Source organism: Phyllostomus hastatus, unplaced genomic scaffold (genome assembly GCF_019186645.2).
Source record: "Phyllostomus hastatus isolate PE091 unplaced genomic scaffold, TTU_PhHast_1.1 phas_scaffold_39, whole genome shotgun sequence".
Taxonomy (NCBI): Eukaryota; Metazoa; Chordata; class Mammalia; order Chiroptera; family Phyllostomidae; genus Phyllostomus; species Phyllostomus hastatus.
Window position 1 is genome coordinate 29411811 of NW_025334028.1, and position 16078 is coordinate 29427888.

At 42.9% G+C, this 16078-nt stretch overlaps 1 protein-coding gene across 6 annotated transcripts in view; it reads right to left on the reverse strand.

The window, feature by feature from the left end:
- LEF1 (lymphoid enhancer binding factor 1) overlaps positions 1 to 16078 on the reverse strand; it is a 113016-nt gene that overhangs the window by 8732 nt on the left and 88206 nt on the right. For 3 of the 6 annotated variants that reach the window (XM_045820379.1, XM_045820377.1, XM_045820381.1), the window contains 4 exons: positions 15039 to 15201; positions 9765 to 9872; positions 5515 to 5563; positions 4807 to 4847 (listed from right to left, as the gene is read on the reverse strand). In XM_045820379.1, coding sequence (XP_045676335.1) covers positions 4813 to 4847; positions 5515 to 5563; positions 9765 to 9872; positions 15039 to 15201 — 355 coding nt within the window. In that variant the 3' untranslated portion in view covers positions 4807 to 4812. The remainder of the gene's footprint in view (positions 1 to 4806; positions 4848 to 5514; positions 5564 to 9764; positions 9873 to 15038; positions 15202 to 16078) is intronic. The other 3 variants (XM_045820378.1, XM_045820376.1, XM_045820380.1) reach the window with 1 other exon arrangement.

Consider the following 16078-nt stretch of genomic DNA (forward strand, 5'->3'; position numbering starts at 1 on the left):
CGATACTGGCCCTCCGGCGGGATGCAGGAGAATGCGGGCAGCCTCGCTCCCTGTGGCCCTGGGCTACCAGCATTCCCAACAAGCCCAAAAGCTGAGCATGAACTTGGCTTTCATGAAAGACCCACAGCTTGGGAATCATCTCCAATCTGGAGGAATGTCTTTTATGAATCCCATGTCTAATTATCCTGGGAGTAGTTGTGAGGTATAGAGACTGGGTTAATGCTAATTTCTTTGTCTCAACATGATTTCACCAGAGTAAATACTCTCACAGTACACCAAAGGAGGAACACACAGGGAGACGGCGACCCAGCTGGGTATACGAGGGACTGCCGAACGGGCCAGTTTCTACCTTGGTCTGCTCGAGGCAACTGCAATAGCACTTCCCATCAAACAGGGAGCTTTAGGTGAAACATCTGCCTTTTAAAGAGCAGAAACACAAGTTTTCAGAGGGCTTTTTCATTTGCTGAGGGGAGTCTTTTCCTTATTAGAGGGGCTACTTTCCTCACAGCTTCTCGTTACACACTAGTTCAGAGTAAAGCGTTGCCCAGCATTTGAGCTACACACACGGAGGCAGGATTTTTCTTTAAGGACACCCAAACAGTGACAAGTTTCACATAAGAAAAATAAACCACCTAAAAAATTGCTTCCTATGGGAGTCGCGATGTCTCCCTGCCTGGGCCTCTGTTCCAATAGCTCTACCTGACTAAAGAGGGGAGCGCAAGGGTTTAGATAATACTCAGCAACTTGTGTTCAGAAGTAAACACCAGTCATGTGAGACTTCACATCACACTGCTTGCGGGATTGATTCTAATCAAATTTTTATGTCTCTGGTTTGTATCTAAGCTGAAGCCAGCACTGGCATGACCATCGTCTAGGTACACAAAGAGCCATGCGACCATGTCCGCAGAGCACCCAGCCTCCCTAGAGGCAGAACGGCAGAGGCCCCGGTCCTGGGGAGAAGCGGGGCAGGCAGGACTGACCTGTGCAGGGACAGAGAGCAACCACACCGTGTACACGTCGTTCTTGAGATCACACAGGGCTTTAACCGTTACACAGAACCACAGGCATAGAATCAAGAATACAAATTAGTGCACATAAAAGAGACCCAAGTCTCTTTAATAACACTGGGAGGCAGTGTAGACCATGCAGAGCAAAGCAAGCCAGGAAGGTGGACCTGAGACAATGGGGGACCTTAGAGGCCATGGGTCCAGCCCTTTCAGTCCCGCCGCCTGGGGAACCAGCGGTCCACTGGCTTTAAATGACTCGCCCCAGGCCACACAGCTTACAGGGGTCAAATGTGACAGGCCAGGGGCCTCACTCCTCATCTAAGCATTTTCTGCAACAGGGGGCTCTGTTTCCTTTGTCTTTTGTTTCTCTGCCACTGCTCTGTGCCAGAATCATGCACAGAATACCGTCCACTTCTCAGGAGTAATGACTGGGTATTATCAAATGTTACCTCCTCAGAAGGGCCCGTCCTGACCAGCCAACTGAAAGCAGTCCACCAAGCCCAATCCCTGTTTTATTTTGATTTATAGCACATATACTTTCCTGTTTGTTTTTCAGCACCCACCCACACAGCAGTGTAAGCACTATGAGAACAGGGAGCTCCTTTGCCTCATTCACTCAACCCCTATTTCCAGGTCTTACAACGCAACGTGGCATTTATTAGGTGCTCAATAAATGCCGAACGATGACAAAACAAGTCAACAACTATACATACCAAGGTTTCTGAATTCCAAAAACAAGGAAACAGGCAGGGGGAAGAGTAGGAATATTATCATTCCTAATTTACTGAAATCTTTATGAATGCAACTCGTAGCTCTTCATTGCTCAATAAACCTTGTCTAAGGACTGCCGGTGCGGCTCTCCAAACCAGGACGGTGAGGAGGACTGCAGCAGCATGGGCTGAGGGGCGGGCCTGAGAGCAGCACTGGAGATTCTGAGCAGGGGACACTCCGCCCTCTGCAGCCTCACCCAGACGCTGGTGGGGATCTTCTCTTGTGGAGGGTAGGGGGCGCTTTCTTATGTTTTTCTGGGACAGATTGGAGAGGATTAGAGAGAGATTCAAGTTAAGGTTTTCTAAAAACAAATACCGTATTTTTCAGACAGTAAGATGCACCTAGGTTTTAGAGGAGGAAAATAGGGGAAAAAATTTTGAAGCAAAAAATGTGGTAAAATATTTAATAACAAAAATAACAATGTCTCACCAGTGTAAATGTAAACAGAACTCAACAACAGCATTAACAACCATAATTCCTCCCAAATTCGGTGGGAAAAAAGTGCATCCTTTAGTCAGAAAAGCAAGTGTACCGATAGCTGTGACTTATTTTTAAAGATGTTTGAGATACAGTCTAGGACAAAAATATAATTAGCTTAATGTTCCAATCTAAAATACTATGTAAGGTTAATAGGGACACAAAATCAAGTAACAAACTTTGAAATACAGAAGTACATTTTTAATGATTTTTAATAGAAATGGCACCGATGATTTGGGAGCAAGGAGAAGATGGAATGAATCAGTCACTGTCAGCCCTCGGCACTCAGCACCTCGGGGGGGCGGGTCTGCCGTGCAGAGGAAGAGCAGGGGAGGCAGGGCTGCTGGCCACACCTGTATGCGGCAGTTAAAAGGACAGCATTCTTTCAAAAAGAAGGCAACAACCCCACAAAAGCTTGTGTGTGTGATTGCTACTACAATGACTTCTATTACAATGCCAGGAGCTTCTAGTGGCAGGAGTTATGTCATCCCTCTGTTCCTAATAACCAAGCCGGGAGGCCTGCTCAGAAGAGGTCCTTAAATAATAGCCCTCAGGTGGAATGAAATAGGGGCATCTGCGATGTTTTTTGGGAACCATGTTCGGACACCTAGATGGAGGGATGATCCTCTTTTCACTTGGAGCAAAGCCTACCACTCGGCATTAGTTTAATGACAGCATAAAACTCCAGGGTGGAATTCTGAAGGAGCTGAACAACCCAAGTCAGATCAGGAAGCTGCACAGGGGAGAGGGCACCCGAGTGGGGGCGTAGTGAGGGCGTCGGCAGAAGGCGGGCTTCCGCAGCACAGAGACAACTGCGGGCGGCAGGTGTCATCGTTTCCATTTTATCAAGGGAAAAAGGAAGATTACAAAGCTGAAGTAGACTGCCCAGGCAAACCGTGGGTTTAAAATTCAGATCTGGCCCTGGCCAGTTGGCCCTATTGGTTGGAGCACTGTCCCATACACTGAGAGGTTGAAGGTTCAATCCCCAATCTGGTTTGAGCCCCTCTTGGGGCATGTACGGGAGGCAATCAATCGATGTTTCTCCATCAATGTCTGTCTTCCTTCCTTCCTCTTTCTCTAAAATTAATGAACTTATCCTCAGGTGAGGATAAAAAAAATTCTGATCTATTTGGTACCCAAATTTCTGCTGTCTCCTTTGGGAGTCAGCAAAAGTCCACTGATGTTTTGGCACCAAAAATTCGATTCTAAAGATCAGGTAGGAGTCACCTGGTTCTAGTCAAGCACTAAATGACCTGCAGACCAGTGCTCGCCACAGACACACTGCAGATGGGTCTCTTCCTCAGGCAGAGCACATGGGCTTTCTGGGCACAGGGCAGTGCAGGTGGCGGCCTCCACCGACCAGGGGGCCTGCGGACAGTTCCCAAATCGAGTTTTGCTTGCTGATCTGTGTTGTTTGTCCCAAGTGGACTGAGCACAGGGCTCATAAGGGGGCGTGAAGAGCAGGAGAGACTGAAGGCAAAGCCCTGCAGAGAGAGAGGGCTGAGGGGGAGCTTGGTTAGGTGGTTTGTGCTTTATCCTTCAGATGGCGAAGAGCACTGACCGTTTCCAGCCAGGAAGAGACCCAATCAATCTGTTTGTTTTAGCAAACCCCTTCGGGAGCTGGCCAGAAAGTCTGGAGGCAGGGTAATGATCCGAAGGCTGTTAAATAATCCGGATGGAAAAGTCTGCGCTCCTGAGATGGGCTGAGTGTGAGAGGAAAGCCAGACAGGCCCAAGAGGCAGAGCTGACAGGCCCTGGACGTGGCTGCTAGAGAGAGGGGGAATCCAAGGTGGCCTCTCGGAACAGAGCTGTCACCAAGAAACAGTGCAGACACTGTGGGATCAAAGCTTTGCAACGACCGCATCGACGCACAATCCCAGGTCCCCCGGGCTGGTGGTTACGTGTTCAAAAATAAAATTAGACCCAAAAGAAATGAAATAAATATTACTTATAAATACTAGAGAAAGAACTAGCAATGATGGCCAATAAAGAAAAAACTTGATAGCAGAACAGAGTTAATTAAGTCGTAGTCCCCATGCTGTATCTAAAAAAAATAAATAAAGCACATCTTTCTTTCTCATGAGAAACAAATAAATTACTTTTAAGTATCTATATATCTTCTCAACTGGAAAGTAATCTCTAAAGAGCAAAAAGCACTGAGTCCTGGGCCTGGGCTCCTCACACTTGGCCCTGGGTGTGCGGAGGGAAATCGAGTTTTGCTTGCTGATCTGTGTTGTTTGTTTGTGTTTTAGGCAGGCAGGTATGCCACTTTTCAGAGTAAGGAATGGGTGAGAAGAGAATTAAGGAAAAGGGAACGGAGAAAGATTAAAGGGGCAGAGGGGGAAGAAAGGGAGAGATAAACGCATACTATATTGCAAATACATAGCCGGTATAAAAACCATCAGATTTTTTAAAGCGCTAATTTAATTTTGATGGCGTTTCCTCTTCAGAGGAGCAATGTGGAATGGCATCAGTGTGAGCACGGAGAATCACAAGCAAGTGCCTTTGTTCATAGCTAGTGTCAGCAGTAGGGCCAGAGAGTCGTTCTTACCATGTTTCAGATGTAGGCAGCTGTCATTCTTGGACCTGTACCTGCAGAAAATTGTGTCTTTAACAAATTGTTATTGAAGAGGTTTTTGAACATTCCAAATACGTAGTAGCTACAACATCACGTGGACTTTTTTGCTTTACTTTTTATGGTTCTTATACCAGCCATTTTTATTTGTGCAGTCCAAGTGGCCTTACTTTTAATGAAAGAAAAAGGGGAACTAAATAGGACCTCACTGACTGATGCCTTGAATTAATGGATAGGAAAGATAAACCCTATCATTATATTTTATATTTTTTAAATAACCTAAACCTCAGAAGAGATTCTCAAGGGGATATAAGGTAACATATTATAGAATCATCATAAAAATTTTACTATAGTTATACAAATACAAGAACTGAAATGTTAATAAAGCAAAGAGAACAAAGACAAAGAAGCAAAAACAAAACAAAACAAACAACCACAGTCAACCAAGATTCCAGGTGACTGACAGGGCTGGGGAGAGGAGTCTTCAGATGTACCTTCACATAGCCACATTGAAAAGAAAGTTCTCTTAAAACATCTTTGAAGGATTTCAGGAGGAAAAGCGGAGTAGAAGTATCACAAGTTACAGCTGCAGAATAAAGCAGTGTGTACACAGAAAGACGCAAACTACTTTAAAGGTGTCTGTCAGAAGCATGAGCACTGGCCGAAAAGCCACATGGGGCCTACCTGATGTCGATTCCTGTAGTTTCTCTCTCTTCCTCTTCTTCTTCTTACCCTGGAAGAAGACAGCACATTGTCATGTCACATCCCATGCTATGGACACACGGGTGAGCACGACACAAAAATGTAGGCAGGTGACCCATCAACAGAGGGACAAAGATGCCTCGTGTTCACATCTCTCTCTCCCCACCTCCTCTCTTCCCCTCCCCCTGTCTGTACCTGGGAACGGTCTGAAAGCCAGAGGAAGAAAATGAATTCCTATTTCTTTGTGAGCTTATCTCTATGGCCTCGTATGTATGAACACCGGCAGCACTGGCACCGGCGGCAGCATGGCCTCACACACATGCTGGGAGAGGGACGCCCTCGCCCTCGAGGAAAGCCCACATACGGAGGCGGAGCTCTCCTTCCTAACCACCACACTCTGTCCAAACTTCTGCTCCTGGTCGTGCTAAACTTCCTTACTGTGAGTCCCACCACACAATTAGGAGTTCAGGATGTTATAACTGAGGACCCTCAGTCCCCTCGGCATAGACGTGATGAGACCAAAGACAGGGGTTACAGTGTAAGATCAAGCTTGAGAAAACTAAAGGTAATTCCAAAGACTTATTTCTGAAAACTAAGGAGCTTGCTTCCTAAAACAGACACAATAACATGGATATGCATGCAATTTTAAATATATTTCAAAGCCATCTTAATCACAAACTAAAAACTTTAGGTCCCATTTACAGTGGTCTAGTTTTCTGTTTTTCATCATAGTTACTTTCCCCTCAAAAAATAATTGTAATAGGGCCTAGACACAGTACAGATTTGATTTATATGAATAGTAAGTGACCAACCTGGATTAGGCTGGTACTTTCAAATAACTGTAACAGAACACATATCACATCCAACATCTCTACCTCATGTTTGCTGTAATAATCACTTTAACAAATAATAACACATAAAACTATAAAATTGTACTGAATATATTGTGTGAATATACATATAAACATATAAAAGCATATGTTTTTATAAACTTCAGTATAGTTTTTTTTCATGTCACATGACCTGCCATTGCAGCCATGAAGCTTTGGAAAGTTGACTGAAACTGCCCTCACACACACTAAGGCAACCAGCAGATGCTAGTGGCCCTGGGAAACGGTGTGCATCAGTAACGGCAGACTTGTTGTGAAGACTACTGAGGGTGCTCTGGAGGAGGGGAGCAGACAGGGAGAGCATGCATCTCACAGGCCTACGCCACCCCCTTCCAAATGGAATCACTGTGGTTTTCACGAGGCACTGTGAGCTTATTTCATATCTGGAACCAGCTTCCCCACTTTCTCCTCCTACCTTCCATTTGTCCTTTAATATTCATCTCCAGTGTCACCTCTTCTGGGAACCTTCTCTGTCTCAACCCACTCTGCCCTCAGGCAGAGCGCTCACAGCCACCACCTCACTCTCCCCTGGTGCTGTGCTGGGCTGCGGAGTCCCTTAGCACACCTGGGCCTATCAGAGCGCCACCTGAGTCAGCACATCTCTGCCACCCAGCTCATGCCTGGGACATGTGACTATGGCCTTTGTGAAATAACCTATACTACATTCCAGGGAGGGACGGGTGTTTCAAGAGAACATACAGTTATAGTAAACAGGAGATAAGTAGCTTGGATGTATTAATGCCAACTTATACAAAAAATTAATGTGTGGTAAACATAAAAATATTTTTCATAAAATTATACCTAATACTGAGGTTATTAAGCACTAAATTTGAAGGTTCTCACAATATAAATATTTGGCTGATCTCACCTAAGACAACACATGCATTGTTGTTGAAATGCATGAAAACTTCCATTATAAAAGTTAGGAAAACAAATTGGAGTTATAAAATCTATGATGCCATAGAATAGGGCATTTTCATAGTAACTCACTGAGATACATGTAGTATGACCTCAGTGAAGATCAGGATAACGTTCTGACACTAAGTGCTAGGATATGGTAAGACCAGTTTAGATTATTCTTATACCATTATTTAAAGATTATCTTTAGCTAAAGTGCTATCACTTGATTGACTTTTGTTTGCCTTACTAATTAACAGGCTTATTTTGACTTACTATAAAAATTATAGGCAACAAAGCTGGATTTCTCCTGCATTCAAGAGGATCCTAAAATCGAATTACACTAAACAATTTTCTTTAAAAAATGGGCAAAGGAAAATTAAGGTAAATTCCCATGACACTGCCTTTCTTTCAAAGTTTCTTTCCATCTCTCCACATGGAAAGAAGAGGAGAGAAAAAGATGGAGAAAACGTTTCTTTTATCTCTTTTTAAAGGTAAAAACTAACTTCTTTACTTAAGGATCAGAACCAGAAACTTCACTCAACAAGCAACGCTAACTCAATCTACACGAATTCATAGTATAGCAAAGCTCTCCCATGGGCCAGGGAAAGAGGGTCCACTCTCCCCTTCAGCCAAACCATGTCCAAAAGAGATCCAGGACAGGGTCACAGGAGGATGTTTTTGAAAGGTTTTAGGTGGGAAACTGATTCCCAGTTAAAGGACCCATCAAAGGCTCTACCCAGAAGATGTTAATTGTTGCCAAGAGAAGAGAATCCCAGTTCAGGGAAGAAAGCCATCTTCTTAAGAAGGCACTGGAGGGCTGCGCTAGTCTGCTCTGGAGATGGTGCAGCCAGGGAGACCTGGGTGTGACCGCACCCAAGCCTCCACACGGCCACTGACAAACTCCCTAACCTCCCCGACTCCTCAGTTTCCCTCCTCTGTAAAAGGCAATAATACTATTTATGCTACAGGAGTATTATAAGGATTACAAAATAACACAGAAGGCATTCCAACAGTTCTTCACAACTGGCACACGGTAGTTGTTACGACAACTCAGGTAGCCCATGAGCTGCTGCCTGTAAGTGGCCCACAGCTGGGCTCGGGCACCCCGTGTCCTGTGGCAGCCAAGGGCTCTGCTCCACACCCTGCCCAGTAGTGAGTCCTTCTTCGGAGCGTGTTACCAGACGCGATGTGTCCCAGAGTCCTGGTGTCCCCTTGTGTGGGACAAATGGCCTCAGACACTCAGCCCCACAGGACTATCCACAGCAATGGCCATATGTTAAATCACATATTGATTAGTGGTGTCACTTAGGCCTTTATGAAAAGGGGCCACTCATACTTAAGACAGTCTTAGCTGGTACTTCATTTTGAAGGCTAGTTTCACATGGAAAATGGAAACAATCTTCAAATTTTTTAATTGAAAGCTTAAATAATCAAAATTGTTCCCCTCAATCACATATTATTTATAATATACTTACATTGAAATATTCTTTGCTCTATTAAGATTACATTAGAAAGATGTTCACACTCTAAAGCAGTAACATAACTGGTAATATATAGTACTTAGAGTATAACTTTAAAAATATAATAATGCCTACTCTGAATGAAATACATAATAGACATCAAAGCACATCAATACAAAACAAAAAAAATTTCTCCCCAGTACTGATTAGTTTGTGACAAAGTAGTCACTTGATTACAATGTAAATAAGAATTGTAAAGTGATATATTCCTTTTAGAAAGCATTTTGACAATATGTACCAAAGCCTTTAAAATATTTGTATACTTGAACTCAACAATTCAACTACTGTGAATCTATCCTACAGAAATAATAGTCCTGAATACAAAAAAACTGTTATGCCAGATATTTTCATTGCAGGATTATTTACAATTGTTAAAAAAAGGTGGCACCTTAAATATCTAAAAGTAGGGAAATGGTTAATTGTGCCATTCACTCAATGAAATATTGTACAGCCATTAAGACTGATACATAGAAATATTACATCATAACAAAAAATGCTTATATAAGAGCATGACACAAAAGGGTATGTACATACACATTCAAGTAAAAAATAAAAACAGGCACAGAAAAAATACTGGAAGGTAATGTAATTAGTTATCAGTAATGTTGACTTTAGGATGAGTTTATCGGCTTAAAAAATCTTCACTAGCGTTTTAATGATATGGTGTTTTTTTTTAAGATGAAAGTAAACATAAGGTGTTTTTTTATTTTAAAAGTTTCACTTAAAGAATTCATAGCCAAAAAAAAAACCTGACAGCGCAAAGCTTTTGACATTTGATATACCCATGAAATCTTTATTACAACGTCCACTAACTTTCAAAAACAGGACATAAAATACACTATAAAACATATTTCCCTCATGAAAGTCACGGAAAGAAAGGAGGGGTCAAAGCAGACAGGTGACAGTACGCAGAGGGCCTTACATAATTGTCTCTTGCAGACCAGCCTGGGTAAAGCTGCATATGTAGCTGTCTTTCCTTCCGTGCTAATTCATAATATTTAGCCTGCTCTTCACGGGAGAGGGCATGCCACTGAAACACAAAGGGGAGGGGAAAAAACAAATAAAAGTAAGCAAAGTAGAAAGTAATACAAAGTTCATGTTACAAACATTGAAAAATGAAAATGTTACGCATTTACGTCAGAAATCCAATTGGAGTCTGGTGGTTAGTGAGACACTCGAACTTGGGCTCTCTCTTCTGTTCTCTGATGTCGCATGAAACTCATCCAAGTCAATCAAGTACCCAGAGTAAATGATCTGTCACTTACCCTTTGTTGTCTCCAATATAAATTAAAAAGAACTTTCACTGCTGAACCTCAATGCCCAGCTTAGCCCTTTTCATAGTGTGCAACATATTCTGATATCTGAGCCTTACTACCACTTATTTAGGCAAAATATGATGGTTTCTACATGTCTCTTCCACAGATACGTCTTCACTTCACATGGACACTCTCCCACACTGTCCTAGGAAGAGCCCGAAAGCTTCATCACTTGATCCTGTCTCTACAAAGCAAGACACCAGAAGTTAGCCTGTCTCAGTCTATCCCTGCTCTCCTCACGCTTCGGTGAACACTGTCTACAGGACAACACTGATAACATTGCACGGTCACACATGCACACTTCATGGTGACCATTTCTCACTTCCTTCTGATGGACATTAAGAAGCGTTGTCTAAGCTTATTGTGCCATCTAGAATTTGAGGCTGTAGTACCTACGTTGGAGAATACGGTGGCTGATACCCTGCAAACTTTCCATTTCCCCTTTATATCACTGATATATATCATATATAGTGAAACAGCTCATGTAGGCAGGGTATCCACTTGAGATTTTAAGCAGCTTGTATTTGCACATTGCGTTGTGTACATTTGCACACAACTTGCCCCAGACACCTGCCCCACCCCCCAGTAGGCAGTTTTCAAGTATTTTCCCTACTTCCTCAGTGCCGGGATCTGTCAACAGAACCTTCCAGGAGAGTTGGTTGAGCTTTGGGGGACTCACTGGCCAGCTGCAGGAGTGGACCCAAGCCTGCCCATTGGCAGGTGCATCTTCACACACACGCACATTCCGCCGCGCTCTGGATGAGTCCGGGCCGGCTCCTGTTCTCCCCAGCTCTAGAGTGTGGAGCTTCCCACTTCACTCCTTCCACTCAAGGCTGGGCGAGTCATTCTCATTCACGTCCACCCTGAATATCGATTTTAATTCCCCTGTTCTTGTCTTTTAAAATGATAACCCAAGAAAAAAAGAAAAAAACAAAAACAAAGACAGGCGTGGTTGGACTGGGGAAAGGAAGGAAGAGCGAGGGAGAGAGGCTGACGGGATTTCTCCAGGAGGAGGCACGGTCTAGGTCCTCTGCACGTGGCCCCGGCCCTGGAGTTTCCGTTTCCCTGAGCTTTCCTCGGGGAAACAGAAACACCCACGGACCTCGAGAGGAGAGGGGCATGAAAGCACCTTTTGACACAGCCTACCCACCACTCCAGCCTCCAGGAGGTCACTAATTCCATTTCCTTTGAGAGCCCCTTAAAGCCCAAGGCCTCTGTGTTGGACAGGGTACATGATTAATTTCCTCAATCGCTGCAGAAGTGCAGTGTGAAATTAAAAAGTACAACACACAGCGGGACTTGGTCTGAACCTAACTCAGGTAATACGCTTTTCTTAAAAAAGAGTTGAGGGAGGGGCAGAAGAAAGAAAAAACATCGAAGACCCAGTTCTTTTCCTTGTACTAGCAGAGTAAACACACTAAGTCAAACGGAGCCTAGGAAGGAGCCATTCTGGGTCAGCTGTGGGAAGTGGGAGCCAGGCAAGAAAAGTTACATGTCCTCTGTCAAACCACAGCTTTCCTAAAGCTGAGAGCCTCGCCTGGTGCTGGAGACCTTCACAGGGAGAAACGGACTGCATGCAATGAAGAGGGCAGCCTTGATTGTTTCTTTTTTCTTCCCTTTTTAAAAGAAAAGACTAGTCATTAATGTTTACACACATCTGATATTAAGTAAATGTGACTGGCAGGAGGCAGAGTGTTAACAAAAAGGAACAAAAAAAGATAAAAAAATAAAGTAACAAAAAAAGTCTTACTTTATAAATTTGTTTATTCATTTGACAAGTAATTATGCTACCACAATATAGCAATAGAATTTTATATAATTTATGGCAGCTTTATAACTCGCTAAGAAAACCTAAAATAAGTTTTATAAAACTTATGTCTCACCCTGGCCACTGTGGCTCAGATGGCTAGAGCATCGTCCAGTAGACCAAAGAGTTGTGGTTTAATTTCTGGTTCAGTCCCTGATCAGGGCGCATGTGAGAGGCAACCTATGGATGTTCCTCCCTCATGTGGATGCTCCTCTCCCTCACACGGATGCTTCTTTCCCTCTCTCTTCCCCCCTTCCCCTCTCTCTAAAATCAACAAGCATGTCCTTGGGCGAGGATTTTTTTTTTAAAAAACAACTTATCTCCCAAGATTTGGGAAGTTGGGTCTTCTACCCAAATAATCAGGCATTTTTCAGTTAAAGGAGAAAACGGGTTGATAAAAAGACCTGAGCAAATAAAACTGAGCAACTGCAAGGAGAAAAAGCAGGTCAGCAACTATTTACTTGCATTTTCCATTGCTTTTAGTTTCCTGATATTTCTAATGCACAAAATCTACTCACAAATAAAAGATCATTTACCAGAGTAAAAGAGTAGGTCAAATGGTAGTAAAATTTTGCACTGAAACAAAAATAAACTTTCATACACACCAGAAAGCTGATCTTTCTTTATAGGAATTTCTGAAATACAACATACTAAAAATGCTTTTCTATCACTTTTGCTTACAGAAAAATTAAGAGCTAATTTTTTTAATTAAGTTTCATTGTCAAGATTTTACCAAGTTGTTCAGAAAATACCCACTTAATTTGAAGAAATTTATACAGTCTCAAGATTTAAAATCCTGAGAATACATTTATAATAAAAAGACTTCCTTTAATAGCCTGGAAGGTCTTTTAAAAAGTTTATCTTAAAGTAAGATTTGTGTTATTATTTATAAAACAAAGAAAAAAACTGATTAATTGGTATGAATGAACATTTCTATTTTAGAGATACAGTAAAGTTGCATAAAAATCAAAAGATATAATGTTCAGAGGTTGAAGTTCCACTTTTAAGAATTATAATTATCCTAGTGTAAAACTTCATCTTTTTAAAGCCAGGAACTTTAAAGAACTAGCAAGGACTACCCTGCCAGAGGGGAGTTATGAAAGGACAGAAAACCTGATCTTAATCAAAGATCTCAGAGACCTATAAATAGAAACAGGTGTCCAAATCAAAGACAGAGAGAGACCCCAAATGAGAACCATCCTGTAGGACACATGCTCCGATCTGGGGGTTGTTAAGGGAGCTGAGAAAGTAGCAATTGTGGGAAATGTGCATTAAAAATAGGAATCATACCTTCATATCATAGCCTTACTTAGTCTCTTGAGAAGGAAAAGAATTCCTGCTGGAGGGACAGGGGATCTTTAACTCAAAAAAGGAAGGAAAAAAAAAAGCTGAGAGTTTTACACAAGCTGAAATGAGAACATTAACTCTTTTCCTCTGGTTTCTTCTTTTAAAGGGTCAGGGGAAATGATCATCAGTCTCTAAGCTTTTAAGGCAGAGTTCTTCAAAGATGATGGGAATCACTCATCTGCTATGATGTAGCTTAGGAAATCATTGTAATTATTGTTATTAAGTATTTAAGAATCCACAGGGAGATAGAGTATTGTATGCAGGACACCGAAAAGCTATAATCTGTTGCCGCACCCTAACCCTGAAACCCTGGTGTCTTGCAGATTGGAAATAGTGGCATTTTTTGCTACTCAACAGGAATCGATAATGCAAGAAAGCCCACTTCTCTCGGCCTGAAATCTCCTGAATGCTTTCTCTTATGAATGCCGAAATGTATTAGGTTTGTAACAAACATGGTAAAAATCATCATCAATAACAGTTGAAACATGGTCCTCTGAGTTCCACAAAGGTTGTTAGACCTCTGTAAGTGAATGTTCATTTGTGAATCATGAATTTCTTGAGAGGTTGCAAAATCAAATACACACATGTGTAATTAAGAAACCACCACACATTTATGTTGGGCATCAACAACTACGATGGACCTTTTCTAAAATTACAATGTAACTACATAGAAAATGTTATTTGAATTAGAAAATTCCATTTTTTTCACCACTCTTCAGATACCTAACTAAAAACATTTCAATCTTGAGAAAAAATACCTGAAAAAACTGACTAGCCTTTTGCCTGGTGGTTGGATCACATAAATCTTAGCGTCTGTCCTAGTGGCAGCCTAGTGCCTGGTACATAATATGTGCTCACAAAAATATCTTAGGAAGGGCGACAGATGGGGGGAAAAGAAAAGGGGCAATCCAGAAACCTGGCACTTTAAGAATCAGACAGTGGTTTTACTAGAACAAAGATTTCTCTGGCTCATATAAATTCTTCCACTTAAAGTTTCTGAGTAACACGGACCTGCTTCTGTCATGGACAATGTGGGCACACTTGCCAGGGTTCATCCAGAAGCACCCTGGTCAGCCAAGGCCTTTGCGTTGCTCTCTATGCAGGCTCAGGGCTCTCCTGCCTCAGGCCTGAGTCCGCAGGCAGGCACGGGGCTCCATCTGGAGATCCCCGACTCCCCCCTCAGCACTTGGTGAGCCCCCACTCATGCCTCAGGTCTCAGCTTACACACTGTGTCCCCAGCCTCCTGCTGGTCTTTCTCATAGAAGCCATTCTTTACATTCATGGTATACATCACAATTTTAATTACAAATTTATCAAGTAATTACTTGCCTAATATCAGTATCATGTCACAAAACTTTAAACTCCATGAAGACAAGGACCGTATATATTTTATTCAGCAATTATTATCTAATTGCCTAACCACAGTGCCTGGCACATAAAAGACAATAAATAATGTTGTTTACAGAGTGGTACCAGGAAAAGGGGTTATCATTTCCAGGAAGGTTTTTATGTGCCAGGTACAATCTAAGTTGTTTATAATGCTTTATATCATTTAATCCTCTGAAAGATTATCACTTAGCCTGTTCTCTTTGTTACTCCCCAAAGTGCCTGGTGATTCCCCAAACGCACACTGTGACCACCTGATACACGCAAGTGCATTTGGGCAGGTTTTAATGAAGTAGCTCCACAGTTCCCATAAACATTTATTTACCATCCCACTACTTACCCTTCTGCCTAGAATCTGGTTGATAGCTGCACTTTCTTTCAAGGTACACTCAGCCACGACATTGGCTCTCATTTCTTTCATGTATAACATAAAAGCATTCAGAGGCTTCTTAATGTGAGGTCTTTTTGGCTCCTGCTCCTTTCTCTGTTCATGCTGAGGCTTCCTAAAAGGCGGGTGTGGTGGTGTTGCAGGAGGGGTGTGCAGCACGAGGAAGAGACCGGAAGGGGGAGGAGAGAAGCAGAGCATCTGTTTACATCACCAGTCAAACCTGTGCTGGGGCAACCCTCCAGCTCTCCACAAGCCTGAACACTGTCAACTCAGGAGAGCAACTCTTGGTGAGTATCCTTCCTTCTGTTAGCGAAAGTCTGCCTGGGGCTACACAAGTGTTTAACACAAAATGGAAAAGGGTGTGTAGAGCTGCTCTATTAGGGCCTGGAGGCTGAGCAACTGGGTCACCTGGGAAAAGCCGCCCCTGTAGTGTAAGTGTCCACTCCTCTTTCAGATGAGGTTCCTAACTTTTTGGGGGAGTAAGTGGGGTGGTGCACGTAGGAGGCAGTTGAAGAGCTAATGAAACTTCAGACTCTCTCCTCCAAACAAATGCATGTTGTCTTTGCCTACATTTGCAGGATGTTTTTTGTGTGTTTGGTTGGTTGGTTGTTTTTTAAGAGAGGGGAAGGGAGGGAGAGAGAGGGAGGGAGAGAAGCACTGATGGATGGGATGATTGCCTCTTGCACTCACCTGGGACCTGGGACGAAAACCGCACACAACCCAAGCATGTGCCTGGACCAAGAAATTGAACCCTCGGCCCTTCAGTTTATGGGACAACACACCCACCAACTGAGCCACCAGCCTGGGTTACATTCATAGGGATTTTGTAGACTATCTTGAGTTCCTTGCTACCCTACCTTTCTGTCTCCGTCTGCAAACCCTAGATTAAGAAACTCAATTCCTAAATTCTTCAAGGAATTTAGCCCCTGGCTCATGTACACAGCCAGGGCCCATCCTGGGCGGCTTTGCCCCTTTCCCTTGACTTCTGTGCT